Source organism: Carassius auratus, unplaced genomic scaffold (assembly GCF_003368295.1).
Source record: "Carassius auratus strain Wakin unplaced genomic scaffold, ASM336829v1 scaf_tig00022010, whole genome shotgun sequence".
NCBI classification, from domain to species: Eukaryota; Metazoa; Chordata; class Actinopteri; order Cypriniformes; family Cyprinidae; genus Carassius; species Carassius auratus.
In genome coordinates this window covers 1-19,580 of record NW_020525150.1, presented here as the reverse complement: position 1 = coordinate 19,580, position 19,580 = coordinate 1, and the positions used below count along the sequence as shown (strand labels likewise).

The 19,580-nt window shown below is 37.5% G+C and overlaps 1 protein-coding gene and 1 pseudogene across 1 annotated transcript; both read right to left on the bottom strand.

The window, feature by feature from the left end:
- Positions 1-6,017: 6,017 nt before the first annotated feature.
- LOC113077231 (choline O-acetyltransferase-like) lies at positions 6,018-13,457 on the bottom strand (annotated as a pseudogene).
- Positions 13,458-14,313: 856 nt separating this feature from the next.
- LOC113077232 (probable vesicular acetylcholine transporter-A) lies at positions 14,314-16,911 on the bottom strand. Its single transcript, XM_026249676.1, has one exon. It carries the CDS (start codon positions 16,321-16,323, stop codon positions 14,782-14,784), a length of 1,542 nt encoding a protein of 513 aa, XP_026105461.1. The 5' UTR covers positions 16,324-16,911; the 3' UTR covers positions 14,314-14,781.
- Between the last annotated feature and the right edge of the window lie 2,669 nt (positions 16,912-19,580).

Here is a 19,580-nt window from a genome sequence, read left to right as displayed (position 1 = left end):
AAAATTCATCCAAAAGTGAAAATTTGAAGAACAGATTTAGAGAAATTTAGCATTATATCACTTGCTCACCAATGGATCCTCTGCAGTGCCATTATAATAACACAATGACATTTGTTTGGTAGCTCTCAGAGTTTGTTACCAACACAGATTTTTGCTTCAGCGGAGTTGGGACAATTACTGTTAGGTGTTTGAACTCTCATTTTGATGGCACCCATTCACAGTAATGTAATGCAAAATTTCTCCAAATCTGTTTCATTGAAGAAACAAACTCATCTACATCTTGGATGACCTAAGCAATTTTCAACTTTTCAAGGAAGGGGACGCACTAACAAGGAGGCAGAGATATTTGAAGCAGTTTTACTCACCGCCTGCGGTTCCAACACAGGATCGTGACCCTTTTTCCTTGGGATTGCATCATCCTTAAGAAATAAACGATACGCAAATCCGTCGTCAAACTGGGCCTTGTAAAACAAGCATCTTCGAAATGCAGGGAACAAACAATAACACTTGCACAACTCCGTTGATGCTCTGTAAAAATAAACTCCATCCACTGGTCCCTTAATGCTGTTTGTTTTTTGGTAATCTGTGCAGGGTTGTCTTGCCCTGGCAACCAAAAACACACTTCTTTTGTGACTTTTTGCGACGCTCTCGCTCTGATCAGTGAATCGCTCTGATCAGTGAAATGTCTGTGCTGCTCAGCCTCGCTATATGGGAGCGCGCGCTCTTCCGGCAGACGCGCCCTTAGCACCCATATAAGGAAATTCCGCTCCATCTAACGTCACACAGAGCTATACTCGAAAAAAACTTTCCGAAACTTGTGACAAACCAGAAGGAGTATTTTGGGAACAAAAATACTCCTTCAAACGTACAACTTAATTTTTGAAACTTTGTCCATGTTTAGCATGGGAATCCAACTCTTTAACAGTGTAAAAAAACTCAGTATGCATGAAATAGCACCCCCCCCCCCCTCCTTTAAATAAATTCAATGCACACAGACTGAAAGAGTTTAAGTCTTTGGTTATTTTAATTGTAATGATTTTGGCTCACATTTAACAATAACCTCAACAAATTAGAATATGGTGACATGCCAATCAGATAATCAACTCAAAACACCTGGAATGGTTAGAGATTTGGACTAGTTACCAGAAGGTTGCCGGTTTGAGTCTCGGTGCTGGCAGGAGTTGTAGGTGGGAGGGAGTGAATGAACAGTGCTCTCTTCCACCCTCCATACCCAATTCCGAGTATGGGTAAACATACTTGGCAAATGTAATGACTTTCACTTTCACTTTACATCTGAAAAGGTTTCCTGAGCCTTCAAAATGGTCTCTCAGTTTGGTTCAATAGGCTACACTATTATGGGATAGACTGCTGATCTGACAGTTGTCCAGAAGACAATCATTGACCCCCTTCACAAGGAGGGGAAGCCACAAACATTCATTGCCAAAGAAGCTGGCTGTTCACAGAGTGCTGTATCCAAGCATGTTAACAGAGAGTTGAGTGGAAGGAAAAAGTGTGTAAGAAAAAGATGCACAACCAACCGAGAGAACCGCAGCCTTAAGAGAATTGTCAAGCAAAATCAATTCAAGAATTTGAGTGAGAATGGACTGAGGATGGGGTCAAGGCATCAAGAGACGTGTGAATTAACTGAACCACAGACAACGTCAGAGGCATCTTACCTGGGTTAAGGAGAGGTTAAGGAGAACTGGACTGTTGCCCAGTGGTCCAAAGTCCTCTTTTCAGATGAGAGCAAGTTTTTTTCATTTTATTTGGAAACCAAGGTCCTAAAGTCTGGAGAAGGGTGGAGAAGCTCGTAGCCCAAGTTGCTTTAAGTCCATTGATAAGTTTCCACAGTCTGTGATGATTTGGGGTGCAATGTCATCTGCTGGTGTTGGTCCATTGTGTTTTTTAAAAACCAAAGTCACTGCACCCATTTACCAAGAAATTTTGGAGCACTTCATGCTTCCTTCTGCTGACCAGCTTTTTGAAGATGCTGATTTCATTTTCCAGCAGGATTTAGCACCTGCCCACACTGCTAAAAGCACCAAAAGTTGGTTAAATTACCATGGTGTTGGTGTGCTTGGCCAGCAAATTCACCAGACCTGAATCCCATAGAGAATTTATGGGGTATTGTCAAGAGAAAAATGGGAAACAAAAGACCAAAAATACAGATGAGCTGAAGGCCACAGTGAAAGAAACCTGGGCTTCCATACCCCCTCAGCATTGCCACAAACTGATCACCTCCATGCCACACCGAATTGAGGCAGTGAGTAAAGCAAAATGAGCCCCTACCAAGTATTGAGTACATGCACAGTAAATTAACATACTTTCCAGAAGGCCAACAATTCACTTAAATAGTTTTTTTTTTATTGGTCTTATGAAGTATTCTAATTTGTTGAGAGTGAATTAGTGGGTTTTTGTTAAATGTGAGCCTAAATCACCACAGTTAAAAGAACCAAAGACTAAAACTACTTCAGTCTGTGTGCATTGAATTTATTTATTCCACAAGTTTCACAATATGAGTGGATTTACTGAAATAAATGAAATTTTCCATGACATTCTACTTTATTGAAATGCACATGTTCACCAAACTTAAAAACTATCACATTCAATATTAGGTACATTGGCAGTGACTCTGCTGCAGCCCCTGCCACAAGAAACAAATTCACTCATCCAGCTGACCTGAAGAGGTCCTTGTATTTAACCTTGAGGCTTTCAAGGCCAGGAGTTTTTGATGCTATTTTATTAGTTGTGGAAATTATAAATTCATTTGAGCACAAGACAGCAGATAGAAATTTGTTTAGCTCATAAATAGATTTACCCCAGAAATCCCTTATCTGTCTGAAGTAATTGGTATTCTTATTTTTTTTTATTTGTCTACCATAACTGTCACACTTGGCTTCATCCTGAGACATCAAACAGATGGCATGTAGACAAGTAACAATATTCTCCATGGCAGTGGTGATATTCTCTGTAGCTTCCACAAAATATGCTTCCTTTTTACAATTTAGGGTTCTTGTGGCATTCAGGACTTGTGGGAATCAAAACATTTCATGTCAACATGTCAACATGTCTATGATAACTTCGAAATGCTCTACACTCTGGGAAAGAAATAAAATAAGTTACAAAACAATTACTTAAACCACCAAGTACAAGTATCTGATGCAATATCTTTCTGTGTAACTGCTTGTATAAGGGAATTTAGCAACACTAAAACTTGTACATGATCATCTTTAATGATAATTTTATGGCTGCTTATACATAGTTAAATCTGTATTGTCACTCAAGATGGACTAAACAACTATAACTAGCAACTATAATCCAGCTAAGTGGATTTTCCTCGGAAATTTGCTGTTGGCACTTGCTATAGTGAATTTAATGTAACTGTTTAAAAGGGTAAAAAAAATTATATATTAGATTTGGTTGTAGTATATTATAGACAAGGCATTGCTCATAGAGGGAAAAATGATCATAAATTTAATTAACTGTGATAGATTTTGATAAATGATATATGTTTCTCAGCACTAATGCAACAAACTGTTACTGACAAATGATGGATGTTTGCTTGGTTATATAATTTTTCATATACCTATGCACATAAGAGCTCTCCACAGACAGCCTTCCTATAAAGCAAGACACATTAGTGACCATTAATGTTGTCTAGTTAGTATGCGCACTGGATATTAAGACCTTGTCTATGTTTAGAATAGTGTACTATCTGTACCTTACAACTCTTACAAGTACTGCATTATGTAGCAGGCCTATATATTCTGTGCAATATGATAATTTCCTGACGTACTGTATTTGCTGTATATGTACTGTATGAGCAGGATCAAGTACTCCATCACCCACTATGAGCAAAGAGAATTTGGACCGGAAATTCATGAGCATCACATCTCTTATCATCCAGGAAGCAGAGGTTTCCAAATGCTGATGCAATTGACCAAACTCAAGGTCAGTAATGTTGCACATGTAGACACACTCTCCATTCACAATGACTTCTGCTGTATTCTCGACGACACACTGATGGCCGTCGTCTTTGATTATTCTCACCGAATTACAACATGTATTGTTTCTACGAAAGGGTAAGGTAACTGGGTCAAAAATTTACAAAAAGACGAACCTAATATCTAATTTTCAAGGATTACCTTGTAAACCGTTCAAGCGAAATTATCTATAAAATCAATATGTTAAATGCTTTACCTTTCTCAAAAATGTAACTTTAAAATTAGTCCAGTTTAGCTTTCATCTGAAAACTCGCAATTATTATTGGAATGTTCTTCCAAAAAAATAAAAATATAAATAATAATAATAATAATCTGGTACTTCTTCATTGTACTATAAGTTATTTTTAGGTTTGTTCTTGGAGCTTGATGTGCTTTCTCAAAATTCAAAAAAGTTATAGATTGCTGTGAATAAAAGCACTTGCTGTACAGATGTTAACGTATTTGGCCTAAATCATTGCAGTCGGCATTAATTAATGTTATGTGAAATGTAGAATATTATTTGTACTGTGGTGTAGTAACAAAAAAATCGGAGCCAGAATACACATATTTCATAGTTGATGGTAAATACTAAGAGCACACATCGTTGGTTTTGCTTAGTAATTTTTATGGCATCTTTAAGATACAGCGATAAATAGACCATTTATATTTTGAAAACTCTTTTTGAAAAATAAATATCCCAGAGTTAAATAACATCACAGTTTAAGCACTCCACTACAGTTGAACAAAATACATTCTGTTACATCATTATTTTCATATGTATTTTCAGATTTGCCCATTCTCATTCTTAACATGATGTCATGATAAACAACAAACATATTCTATTACTAATACTTGGGTAAAGGCTATAATTTCACTGCCCTGGATTCTAATTTCTCAAGGCATCATTGTTTTCGTTTTTTGATCTACACACATTTAAAAAACCGTGTTCAATGCATATTCACTATATAAAACATATTCTAACTCAGTCTTTGTCTGTGTACATTAGACAGACATCAAGTATTGTTCTTTTTGTTAAGATATATTGTAGACCTGGTGTGCAACACATGTCAATGTCATTTTCAGACTTACAGTAATGTAATAATGTTTTCACATACACAACAAGGATTGCACTAAAAAAAAAAAAAACGTATAGTTTGCAAATGTAATTAAACTATTCATCTTGGCTCCATAGTTCATAATCTGCTAGTGCATTATACATTTCATAGTTCCTGTTACTATTATTGCATTGAAAGTCAAGACAACCTACAGAATGGAAACAAAATGTTCTTTCAGCATTCGCAATGGCTCATATTCTTTAAACATTTATGTACAAACTGGCTTTTTTTTAGGACCTCAGACTGTGCATTTCAGAATATGTGAAAATTATATTTATAAAACACACAAAACAGCAAACTTTAAAGCTAAAATACCATACAGTATAAATTATAATTTTGTTTTTATGCTGCGGACCTAAAATAGACTTTGCTATATATATATATATATATATATATATATATATATATATATATATATATATATATATATATATATATATATATATATATATATATATATATATGCATAAAAATACATGAAATTAACTTTAAAATGCAAAAGATGAGGCTCACAAAGAGTTAAAGTTAAATAGCAGCTTTTGGTCCGGTTCCACAGGGTTGCATTCAGAGTAATGTATTTTGACTCTGACATGACCACAAAAATCTGGTATAGATTGTAAATAGCTATAGGTTATCATATCAAGCAGCTGGATATGAAGAGTTCAGATGCAAAAACCTCTAAATGCCATCTGAAATTTTCATCTAAAATTAGGATTTTTATCAAGCTCCTATGCTTAGGTTGAGTCATTTTACTTTAATGGCAATGTGCAGGTCCTTTTCCAGGCTATTAAAGTGAAATAACTGAACATAAATATAGGAGCCTGAAAAAATTCCTAATTTTAGATGAAAATTTCAGATGGCATTTAGAGGTTTTTGCATCTGAACTCTTCATATACAGTATTTCAAAGGCAGCATATTTGAGAATGTCCTTTTTTTCCATCAACTTAAACAATTACTTGGATAATTTCCAATTATCAAGGCGGCCCTCAAAATAATTTTTCATACAGTTGACGGTAAGTAAATGAGTACAGATTTTTGTTTTTGGGTGAACTATCCTTTTAATGCTGTCTTTGACAGTGACAACTATAATTTACTCTTAGGCAGAGTGAAAAGCTGGGTCGGATTCTTGGAAACATAGTGTAATTTACTGTATATCTGCTGAGCTTCATCTACTCCCGTTTAATTTGCAAATACTCTCATACACCAAATAATGTACAAAAAAAAAAAAAAAAATTGTTGGCCTTGCTTTGTTTTTCAGTCTCTTATTTTCTCCCGTCCATCTTTGTACAGTCTCTGTGGTTTCTGCATCTTCCATATTATTCAAACGATGTAGCTTCTTGCTATGACTTGCTTCCATTCTTCATTACCTTGGTAGGTCTGTTCATCCTTTTCATAGAGTCAGCTGGTTTAGCTTCAGTGTTGCATTTTATGCATAGATCTTGCATTTCCTTCAGGCACCCCTCAAGAGTCTTCATAAACAAATCTGAGCTGGTCTCGGCACTGTCACAGAAGCTTGACACACAGAAGATGATGTGGTCCATCTGAGGATTGTAGCAGGCTCCGTAGCCATTAGGGACAACAGGACCATAGCAGCAGAACATCTCTTCAGTGGTAGGAACCTATGCAAAGACAAGCATTTTTTAAAACAAAAATATTGGTGATCTAGTTCTAAAAAAGTTTCTAAATATTATATTCAAATAAAGATGAATGCACACAATGAATAACAAATCCATTTCAGGTCTATCTTTCATGATTTCAATTAGGCTTTGAAGTGAACCTGGCTTGTAGAGAGAATGTAGTGAATGCTGGTGGCATAGGTGGGATCACAAAACAGCTCTGGCTTTTCTAGTTTCAGCTCCTTGGCAATCTCTCGCAGCCCCAGCAAGTGATTGTCTATTGCCATCCCATTGATTGCCTTTTTCCAAAAAGTGGAAAAACAATATTTTATTGAAGAGTGGATCGTATGAAAATCACAGTTTGAAAATAACGGTCAAACATGATTGTAACTGACAGATTGTGTAATTGTAGTTCAGTTGTCTGTTTCACTTACTAGAATTGTATATTTGGTTTGGGCTTCAATGGCAGTCCAAAGCAACTTCATTTTCTCAACACCCTAAATTAATAAAGACAGAGGTCATTACTAAGGTACTCCTGTTTTGACAATACACACAGCAATCACTACGGATGAGCTGACATTGCATAATTCAGGACAGTTTGTGTAGAGTAAAATGAAAACAGACAACTACATACAGTGGTTTTGGAGCTATTTGCCATAGCTTTCACAAATGCTAAGGCCTCAGGTGTGGAGGAGCGAATGTTGTCAACTCGTCCTTCATGGAAGCGGCGTATTGATGCACTTTCATAGGTTGGTACTAGACATCCATGACATCTGAGTGCAAAAGGAAAAAAAAAACTGTTTCAGGCATAAAAACTTCACTCTATAGTACTAAGTCATCTTAAATTAAAGAGAAGACTGACCTGTAAAATGTTAACTGGAGGGCAACTTGAACATAAGCATCAGGGCTCATTTCCTGTTTCTTGATGAACTCTTTGCCATAACCAGTGAATTTGCTGACATTCATGTCCAGATTTTCCACAAGCCTGTGGGAATTAACCCACTAAAGTCTGGGGTCAGTACTATTTTCTAAATATTTTTGAAAGTATCTTATGCTCACTGAGGCTGTTTATTTAATCAAAATCACAGTAAAAACTGTAATATTGTAAAAATATTATTGCAATTTAATAGAACTGTTTTCTATTCTAATAGATTTTAAAATGTTGTTTATTCCTGTGATTGCAAAGCTGAATTTTCAGCAGCCATTATTCCAGTCTTCAGTGTCACATGATCCTTCAGAAATAATTCTTTTTTCATTTTTGTGGAAACTGTGAAAAATTTGGGCATTCCTTAATTTACAGCATTTAAGATAGAAATCTTCTGTATAACATTTATAAATGGCTTTCTCTAAAACTTTTATTATTTTCTGTCACTTTTTCCCAGTTCTGTGCATCTGGAATTAAATTACTAATATCTTTCAAAGTAAAATCTTACTGACATTTCTAACTTTTTAACAGTACTGCATGTAAGAAACCAAAAGATACTAAATAACGTATTTTATTTTACGCTATTTATCAAATTGTATTATTTATATCAATAATTTAATATTTACCTTTCATGTCTTCTAAGCTAGGCTTTAATAGGATTGGCTAACTTTAGTGTAATAAATGACATGCTATATCAGAATGGAATCTGAACTTACTAGCCTGTTGTATCACCTGTATGTTGACATACCTCTGTAGTTGTTCTGCTGAGGCTGTGAGAAACGTCTGGATATCTGGCGAGCATTTCCAGCGCAGTCGACTGGGGGCAGGAAGCTCACTTATGCTGGCTGCCCTCACCAGCTTAGAAGGGCTTCCTTTCCTGTGAGAGAAACAGTCTTACAGTCCATCACATTGCATCTTCTAGCTTAGTTGCTATACTCAGGCTGTGGGTATATATCTCAAGTCATCTCATTAGAGTTATATATATATATATATATATATATATATATATATATATATATAGAGAGAGAGAGAGAGAGAGAGAGAGAGAGAGAGAGAGAGAGAGAGAGAGAGAGAGACAGAGAGAGAGAGAGAGAGAGAGAGAGAGATTCTTTCAGAAGTTAATGTATTCTTTGAATTTGCCAGGCCAACAGTGCACTCTGGGTAATCAAGAGTTACTTAAAAACTTAATCCTGTAAATGAAATATTAATTTGGCTTACATGTATTTCAGTAGATATTCTGTACATTGCACAAGCACTATTCCCTCGAAAGGTGCGTGTTCACATATAACGCCACAGCATCCATCTGCACCTATTACAAACTGAAATCATTACGCAAGTTTCATTTTACAGCTCATATTCTTGCTCATATGATCAATGAAATTTGAATTCATCTTTGTTCTTTTTCTCTTTACCTGCATGGGCTTGTCATACCAACGATTGCCCCCATTTTTGTCTGTGCCCCCTCCGTGGAGCATCAGTTGGTATCATTCAGTTCAGTGCCAGACGGCTCGTCCAAACACACCAGACACAGACAGCGCTCAATCATGTCTAGAGAGTCCCTGTTGGTAGAATCTGCACCCGATTGAGAAGTATTACATTCCAAGTGTGTGAATTCCATTAACCTGTGCAGAGCTTTTTGATATATCAGGGGAATTTATAGCTATGTGAGAGTTGCTTTTCCAAATAAAGTCAAGTTGTTTAGTTTCTTAATATTTTGATGTCAAATTGCAGGCCCAGTAGCAAATACAGCTTGTATAGTTGAAGATAAATGATGTCTGACCTTTGATCAGCACACTGCGAGCCTCGGCCCACTGTGTTCTGCCATCTGATGTGAGCAGACCGATCGGAGGCAGACGCTCTTCTTCAGTGTCTGACATCTCTCTGATTCGCTCCAGCTGAGTGTAAAGGTCTTTTTCATTCAATCGACGAAAGTTTATCACCACGTCGAGAACAAAAAACTGCAAACATATACAGCATGGTATGGCAGAAAACGCATCAAGTCTTTGTCTTTACTGCTTGCTTGTGACTTTTTGAGACAATTTATTTACATAAATATAAAGAACAAGCATAACGACATAAAAGCATCAGATATAGTTGTTAGTTTCACTACTTGGTAATACCTACTTGATTTTTACAAGCCACTATCATATGTTGAGGCTCGGGCATAACTGTGCTCTTCTGAGCCACTAAAGTGTCCATTTTTGGCCCTGGCAGACGGTAGGAGGCGAAGACCTTGATGTACTGATCCATACACAGTTGTGTTCCGGCCTGCTGCCCACGACCATACTCTACAGGGAGGACATTTCTGCAACAAGCAGCACATATCCATATTTAAAAAACTAAACAATACATTATTAGTAAAGTTTTAAGACTTTGATTTGTTAAAAACAAGGACTATAACATACCCATCTATAAGAGATTTATACTCTAATATGCCAGAAATTAGATTGGCAGCAAATCTGGAGAGGGAAAAAAATGCATAGAAGTATATATATATATATATATATATATATATATATATATATATATATATATATATTAGGGGTGTAACGGTTCACAAAATTCACGGTTCGGTTCGATACGATACACTGATGTCACGGTTCGGTTCGGTTCGGTTCGATACGTTTTAGATACAGCAAAATGCAAAAACATCTCAACTTTTCAGAATGCCGCAAGCGCACCGCGGGTCATGTGACAAGAACTAACCAATCAGCTTCATCCTTTCCCATAACAACGTTGAAAACTCAGCCAAGATGAAGGAACAGCTGATCATAGTTGTATATGGATTGCAATTTTGAAATAAATTTAGCAGCAGAGCTACTGCAAGCGATTTTTAGAGCTGCAAATCCATTTATCCTTCGCTGAAATTTCCGCGTCTCATGGAGAGAGCACGTCATTGTTGCTTAGCAAAGACAGACGCCTCATGAGCGCTTCTGCCCGAGCGCTTTGGAAAGGAGGAGAAAGACGCGCTTAGCGTTTTCCACGCGTTTTTAGGAGCGATATGTGAACGGACCCTAAGGCGCTCGCTCACTCAGCACGCGCTGAAGGCTCATTGCAAAATGTCTAATGCATTTAACAGTCCAGAAATATAAGATCCTAAAATATCCAACAGGTCTGGTGTTTGGGTGCACTTTGGATTCCCTGTAAGCTATAATACTGGTGTCTAAATGCTGCAGGCATAGTTTGTTGCGTGCATGTTTCTCCTTTTTTTCGTCTTTTCCCAGATACTGACACAATAAGGTGATGTCAGCGTAAATGAGTTGACATGTTTCAAGTATTCACGCTGGTGTTTTTTTTTTTAAAGCAATGAAGCAACCGCGCGAAGCCCTCACTATATAGGATTTTAGAAAGAATGCAGAGCACTAGTGTAGTGTGCAAACTTACCACAGTGTGGATTTCAGAAAGTGTGCAAAGACTTCACGTGCACACTTACCATAACATGGATTTACAAATAATGTTCTAAGGAGGGGCTCTCATGTCACTCTGATCGAGCAGCTCATAGATGGAATCATGCATCTCAAACAATATGTTTGAGAGTCATCTTCTTTTTCTAGTCTGTTAAACGCATTGGCCATTTTGCAACGAGCCTTCAGCGCGTACTGAGTGAGCGAGCGCCTGACTGAGTCATAACATAACATAAACATAAGTTGGTGTTTTTTTCTTCTTCGGGAGTGTCAGGGGCGTTGCCTGTTACGTCGTTTGGGTTATTGGGCTACCTTGTTGAACGCATATCATTATATTTCTCTTTTTTTTTTTTTCAAATATAATTAATTAGTCCAACGAACCGTTCGGTATGCATAATGCGTACCGCGTACCGAACCGAAAGCGTCGTACCGAACGGTTCAATACGAATACGCGTATCGTTACACCCCTAATATATATATATATATATATATATATATATATTATTATATCAAAACACATTCACAGTCAGCAATGCAAGAAGTTTTTAGAATAGCACTTAATCAAATTAGGTCTATTAAGAAATTAATTGGATTTATTTTATATGCAATGGAATGCAAGGCTGATATTTGGGATTATTACATCCTTTAATACAACATTTAGAAATATTTTATGAGAAACATAACCTATTCTATGTTAAGCCTAAAATGGTAATGTCCATCATATGATGCATTGTTTCCATTTTAGGACTGAAATCGACATCAACTAATGATGGGAGGGAGACTTTGTCTACACATGTACTAATCTGTAGATTAAACTTTCTAGAATGAGAAATCAAGTTCTCATTCACAATGTGCCCCTCAATTATATTGCCATATGGAGCTACACGGTGGATGAAATCATGCAGTTTACAAACCTGATAGCTTTGCATAATCCTAATGCATATACAGTATCCTTAACAATATGTAGACCTCTGCATTTCCATTTAAACAAATTTATATTAATGAAGACATGCAGGGATCATTGTCGTCTCAGTTTATAAAAGTAATAATTGTCTCTGCTGTATCCACAGTAGTGGATACAGCAGAGCACTGTAGTCCCGTACCTGAGGGTGTCACTTTGACTCCTGAAGTTCTGCTTGGAAAAGACCATCACAGGACTGGAATTGACAGGTAGTGCTAATCTGTTGCTCAAATACATGTCTTCAAGCCAGTAGTCATACACCTTGGACAATGTTCAAAAAGAGACAGAATATGAGCAAATAACTAATTTTAAATTAAAACAATATTTATCAGAATGCCCCTGCACATTAAACGCAAAGTAGCATACAGAAAGACACTTTTTTTCTTAGCAATTAATGCAGTCCTTACCCAATTGACTGTATGTTTGCTTCTCTCCAGTAACTTTTTCTGAAGAAATTCTCCCATCCCGCCAGGTGCTCCAAATTTCTCTACAATCGCCTTTGTCTTTTTGAACTGCTCTTCAGGTATGAGGTGACCCATGCACTTCAGGTACATGTCCAGTGTTTGTTTTAAGGGTGGCACTGGGAGCTTTGGGAGGCACTTAATCGAGATCATGATCAGAGCTTTACTGCGATTAACTTTCAGCGTCAGGCAGATTCTACTTATGTAGCATTTGTTTCCTTGATCTTATGGTATTTGTTCTTAAGCTAATGAGTGTCTTGTCTAAACATGATCACCTCTGTTATAATGGCATAAAACAAGATCATATATGTTTTGAATGCAGCACTGTATTATCATAATTGTTAACAATGTTTGTAATCAGTTGGAAGATAATGTTTGAAATCTACTACTTTTTAGTTAAGCCACATCAGTTAAAATTTTTACATACAAATAAAATAGTATTTTGCTTACGCTTGGATCTCCCATGTCTCTTGCTTGTTCCCTTTTCAAAACCGGCATCCTCAGAGTTGAAGAGGTTCAGTTAAGAAAGATGGAAATCCACTGATTAGTTTTCTAGTTCCCTTTGGAACAGACATACAGGTATGAAGGAAAGCTTGCATTGCAAAAAGTTTTCAACAATTTTATTTTGTAAATATAATTAGCCATAAACTTTCAAAAGACTGTGCTATCTGGATTTTCTTTTCATCAGCCACATCAGACAAAGCTATGACCAACCTGTAATTATCTCTATGTCTAATATTGACATCTAATGTAGATTTTTCCTCTTGAATTTAAATTGAGTACAAGGTCTATTATATAATATAATTTTAGTTTCATGTAGTCCTTATTTAAGAAGATACTCACCAAAATGTCACACTCTTTGTTTAGTCCTGCGATGTCTCTTAAGTATTTATCCAGACTCATAGTCCCGTCTTATTTTTATTAAGAGGGAAGTGTCGTTAATGGTGTGCCTTAACTTGTTTCAGGCGGCATACTTGCGTCCCATTCATTGCAAGTCAGGAGCTTCTTAGGATGCTCCTTAGGAAAGATGCTGAAGAAGCGGTACCTTTCTCAGACTCCACCCACTAAACTCCATTCGCTTGATGCCACATTTACCAGCCCACCTCATATTTTAAGAAAAGACCTTGAACAAAATTTATGAGCACCCTTCCAAATCTCGGAGAAGAAAAAATGTCCGTGCACAAACGCGCTCGATAATTTAATTAAAACGAAATGCGGAGAGGTATATTTTAGACCCTCTTGCACTTAAGCAATTGTTTTTCTTATTTTAAATAAATAGCCTCGATTTACTTCTGTTTTGCGAAAAGCCTCGTGTATATTTTTTTTTCACCAGAAACTAACCCTATTTTGGTTAATCGCTTTGTATTTATACTTTTTTTTTCATAGTGGAAAGAAAAGTTTTTTCCCTTTTCATTATATATGATATATATTTTCTACCCACCGGGAGAACCCCTGTTGCACAATAATTTCATCTGAGTGTGTTTCATTTATATTTATAAATATGTATATAGATTGTATTTAAAACGATGCAAGCCTTCTGTTTATGCAGGGTTATTTCTTTTTATGGATAATCTAATGTCTTTTTCGTTTTTTTTTTTTTTTTTGGCTCTTTGATGCGTTTCACTGAGCTGAAACTAAATAAGCGCAAACATTTTGCATATGATACCACATTACTGCTTTATGAAACATTAATTTCTATTTTATAAATATCAATAATTACGCATTGTCATTTATTAGAAAAATGGCATCCAGAACGAAATTAATTACATTTTCAGTGTGATGCATTTACAGTAAGTCACATAAGGAGCGCACAACACTGCGTTTCACAGATTTTCTTTTAATTATGTACATTATATATGCACATATGGACACCATTATATTCCGTAATATACAGTAATGCATTCCAGAAATACATCCTAAACATTTAATGCTTGAAACAGACACTGAAAAGGCAGGATTCACACAAGTTCCATCATTTTTTTATTTGAAGGTGTCAGGTGACATTTAATACGTACACACGCATCTTCATATTTAATATGTTTGCACCATATTTATATCCCTGAATACAACTTAATACAGCGGAATACTACACATTGAAATTATTTTTATTATTTTTTACGTTTCTTCTATTGGAGAAAAAAAAATATTGAGCTCATCATTTCAGTAAATAGATTGAATCCTTGTATGCCGTTCACCAATGGTTTTATTACGAACAATGATTAACATGTAAATGACTGAATGCAAAAGAAAAAAAAAACATTTATATTCAGCAGAGGTTCTAACATGATTGTAACAGATGAACTTGGACGACTCAGACTATATGTAGTCTGGCTCAGACGTATGTTCTTCAGAAAATGACTTTGATTGTCCAGCAAATGTCCCGTTCTCGTCGATGGGCACACAGTTACCGGATGAACTGTAGCCGTGCTTCTTTCTTTGGCGTTCCTCCATTCTGATAGTGTCGTAGAGACCTGTGGCTCCGTCCTCCAGTAACATGTTTCTCTCAGAGTGAGATGGTTTCATTAAACTCACGTTGCGCAGCAGAAGCAGGGCTGGTGCGTAAAGTACGTTCGCCAGACCCATGCCCAGATTAAGCTGCACAAAACCGAGATCGTGCACTATTTTACCGGCCACGATGGGACCCAGCGCGTAGGCAACACAGTAGGAGATGTCTGCAATAGCGTATACACCGCCGTATACAGACACGTGGCGGACGTCTACGAGAAAAGCAAGTGTGGGTAATAAAGCTGTGTCTACCAGTGCAATACCGAAACAAATGCCACACAGGGGGATTATCAGCTGCTCAAAGCTTTTGCAGGCCGGTACAATACAAGAACTGGCACCAATGATAACCATGCCAAGCGCCCCATAAAACCACTGCAAGTGTGGGTACTGGGCTGCCAGCTTTACAGTCATGTAAACACCTAATACGTGAGGAAAAAATGCCGGTAGCCAGGTGAGCCCAATCTCCCACTCAGATGAATCCATGGTCTCCTCCATCCAGTTAGCGATGGTGGGCTCCAGGAAAGCAAGTGGGATGTTACATGTGGTCAAAGCTCCTGCCACAACTGCTATGTAAGGATCAATCATTAGTTTGTAAATTGGGGTGCCAACAGGCATATTCTCTCTTGTCCTACTGGAAAAGGGCTTGAGGACAGTCAAGCATAGTATACCATCTGCCAAACATATAGAGGCAAGCACGAAGAACGGCACGCGTTTGCCCGCGAACTCGTACAGTACCCCTCCGAACGGGGGCGCCGCCAGGCTTCCGAACGAGATGAACGCGAGGGCAATGCCCAGCGCGCGACTTCTCTCTGACTCCTCTGTGAACTTGTCTGCGATCATTGCAATCCCAGAAGTGTCTGCGAACGCCGAGCCGAGCCCTTGCAGACTGCGCGCGACGAACAGAGTCGTGTAGTTGTCGGCGAAGGCAAAAATGCATGTCGAGACAAACATGATACTGAGTCCAATGAAAAGAGGGATGTCATAGCCGACACGGTCTATGAAAGTTCCTGTCAAAGGATTGACAATAAGCTGCACAATGGCTTTTGAGGCAAAAAGCACGCCGATCTGTACATCAAAGTTCTCGTTTTGCGTTCTGTTGGTTGAAGAATTAGCAGTTACACGCACCTGCTCTGACTCGCTCTCTAAGCGCGCTAAATAATCGGGCACAATTGGCACGATGACCATGTAAAGCATATTGTCTAGAAGAAGTGCCACACATACAATGACTAGAATAATCCTTCTTTGTCGCTCGGGGTCCTGGATCGCAGTTCCTAACTGTTTAGTTCTTTCCCCCATCTCTGATAGTTTAACGGTGGCGGTTTGCGCCATGCCACCCGTTTCCTCCGAAGCCATGTTCCACACTTTGTTGTTCGGTTCAAGGAAAATACCTTAATTCTCTTCTACACTGTGTTTTTATCCCACAGGAAGTCTGCGCACATTGGGTTGTCCAACACTTCTTGAATAGTGAAGTCTCGGCGCGCGGAACAACTTTTCCTGCTTTATCTTGCAGTCCTTCGTTGCGCGTGCATTTCCTCTCTCGTGACTACTTTCAGGCAGTGTTGTTTCATCGTATTCGTGTGAGGACGCCAATTTTGTTGTAGCAGGACGCACGGAGCCTGAAAGAGCATGAATAGATGAATTCACCTGTAGCGCAATGTCATCATTTCTCCTCAGCTGTCTTCTAATTGATGCCACCCAATGCAGATGCGCTTACATCTTGATTCCATGGGAATCGCTCCTCTTTTTTTCCCAGGATGTGACGCACTGTTTGATACCCCCTCAGGAGGTTCCCCAACCAGCTGGGTCTTTTATGCTAATTTAACACGTCATGTCCATAACGCCAGGCAGTGCTTTGCTTTATAACTTACAAATATTGAGCGAGCTTCTGTAACTGCTTAGGACCACAAACCTTAAGTCACCGAGCTCGACAGATATGCTGACTGCGAGGAAGATGCCCGCCACTGTTATTTGTGTTGCTCAGTAAGGACTCACTCACTGAGAAAATATTGATCGCCGTTATTTATTTTCGAAAGAAAGAGCGCCCCGTGTATCTTTTCCCCTGACAGGTTGTATTATTCTCCAACGGCTATTGCCCACATTTCAAAATATGTTTTTAAGGTTTCAATTCGATGGAAAGGGAGAAATAAAATAACTGAAAAGAAAAAAATACGCACATAATGCGTTATGTCAAGTGGAATAACGGCTATGTAGGCCTAACTATATCATGCGTGGTTAAAATGCGTTTAATTAGTTTGATAAAAAGCTTTTTAAGGGGCTATAGTGTATAAAAAAACGAGTATTTCTGAAATGAGTAGCATCATTTTACGAGAAAAGGCATTTTACAAAATAGCAACAATTGTATGTCTTCCATAAATTGTATGTACTGTATACAAATCAGTTTATTAGATTACAGCACCACAGCTGGTTGGACAGCTCCTCATGCTGTAAACTGCACACTGCAGAGATCCTCAATTCTAGCCCACGAGAATCCACTTTACCACAGAGTTTAGATCTAACCATAATCAAACACACCTGAGCACGCTAATCAATGTCTTCAGGATCACAAGAAAAACACAGGTAGGTTAGTTTGATGAGGGTTGGAGCTAATATCTGCAGTGCATTGGCCCTCCAGGGCAAGATTTGAGGAACCCTGCTGTCCATATTTGTCAGGGCGCTTTCAAGGTAGCAGTGAAAGGAATAAGTATTGCAATTTTTAAAGATTTGTTTTTCCTTGCAGTTGACTGACAGTCAGGATGTAAAGTTTACTCTTGTTAAAGTATTATATGACCAGTAATTTTACTGTTAACGCCATCTGCTGTCCAAACCCCCCAACGAACTCGGGTTGGCGTTTCCTGCCTCATAACAATAATTAGGTGTTAGTGACATCTAGTGGTTTGCTTGATATATTGCCGGGGGTCTAATGTGCTAAATGGTGAATCTGGACATGCTGTCTTCCAGTTAATTTAAAATCCTATTGAACTATTGAAAAAACAGCAGTGTGAGCTGTTGTTGATTCTTGTTAGTGTTCTTTGTTAGAGAATAATCAGATTCCAAAAATTATGTATTTGTAATTGCATTGTTTACATTTTAAAATACTCGTAATCAGATTACATTGATACTTTTCTGATTAGGTTAAACAACAGTAAATTAATTGAATACACTATACTTCTATCCTTTACAGCCTCGTTTTCCTTCCTGTCAAAAATGATGTATCCTTATTAAGTTTGACAGTGATGGACAAAATTATTTGATTATTAAAATTATATTTTGCTGTAGTGAGTCAGAAGGAACTATCACTTTACATTTCCGAACATTCAATTTGCAATTAATTGTAATAATTCAGTGAGATTTTTGTTTGCACAAGGAGTCTGACAATAGCCAGTGCTCCACACACAGTGTTTTTGGAATGACATGAAGACACAGAACAAACTGAGAACTGTGGCAAACGCTCAAAGATGCTTCAAGAGATCTACTTACCTGCAAAGCTATCTGAAGTTCAGGTGCAAGTGCACCTAGCCTAGGACAAAAGCTGCTTTAAACGCAAAGGGTGGTCACACCAAATGTTGATTTAATTTAGTTAATAGAAGTTAATTGATAAAGAAAATCTATTTATGACATTATTTTTGAAAGCATCCTCAGTACAGCATTTTTACATCAATGCCTAAAACTTTGCACGGTACTGTAGATTTCTGTTTTCATGAAGCGTCTTGCTGACATTGCCACAGTTCTTTTTGATTTAGTCTGTTTCAGTTTTTTTTTTCTGATTCTTCCTGTTTATTCCAGAAAGAGATCACACCACTGTCTGTCGTCTGATTCCTAAACATACAAAAATCTCACTGATTATGACAATTAATGCAAAATGAATGTTTGGAAATGTAAACTGATATTTTCTGACACTGGCACTACAGAAAAAGTAATGACTGACGTAAAAGCATTTTTATCTTGTGAAAAATACTAATGTCCTAATAATTTTGACCACTACTGTATAGGCATACAAACCAATAATTCAATTAAGATGGCCACAAGATGGCCCTAGTAGGGCATACATACTCAGCCAGACCTGAATAATATTACATAAAGATGTGTGTGTGTGTGTGTGTGTGTGTGTCCCATTTAAAAAAAATTAAGTGATATTTATGTTGGATACTATTCTGCAGACAAAGTGGTATAAATCCATGAAAAGAAAATATGTTTTCTTACTCAATGGTGGAAAATCTATAATGAACAAACCCACACAAAAAATAAATGTAATAATAATAATAAACCTTTGCATCACATGATATGGTTTATTTATTTGTGGCTGTTGTTCTCATATGCCTCTGTCTTCCCCTCTCTCTTTTTAATCCCTCACTCTACAGCCTGTCTTTGCAGTCTATTCATTCACTGGAAATATGGTTTTAATTTCCTTGCATTGGCTTGGTGTGAAGCATATGCGTCATATCCCCAATCCACTCCTCTCTCTCTTCAGTCGATTTTTCTCTGAGATCAAAGTTTGTGTGCTGTTCCACTCTGTTCTGATCTAATCTGAAATCATGAGAAACAAGTTCACCATGTAATCTTCTGTGGTAAAAAGTATTTAATTCATGATGTCTGTGTTTAAGTTGGAGCAA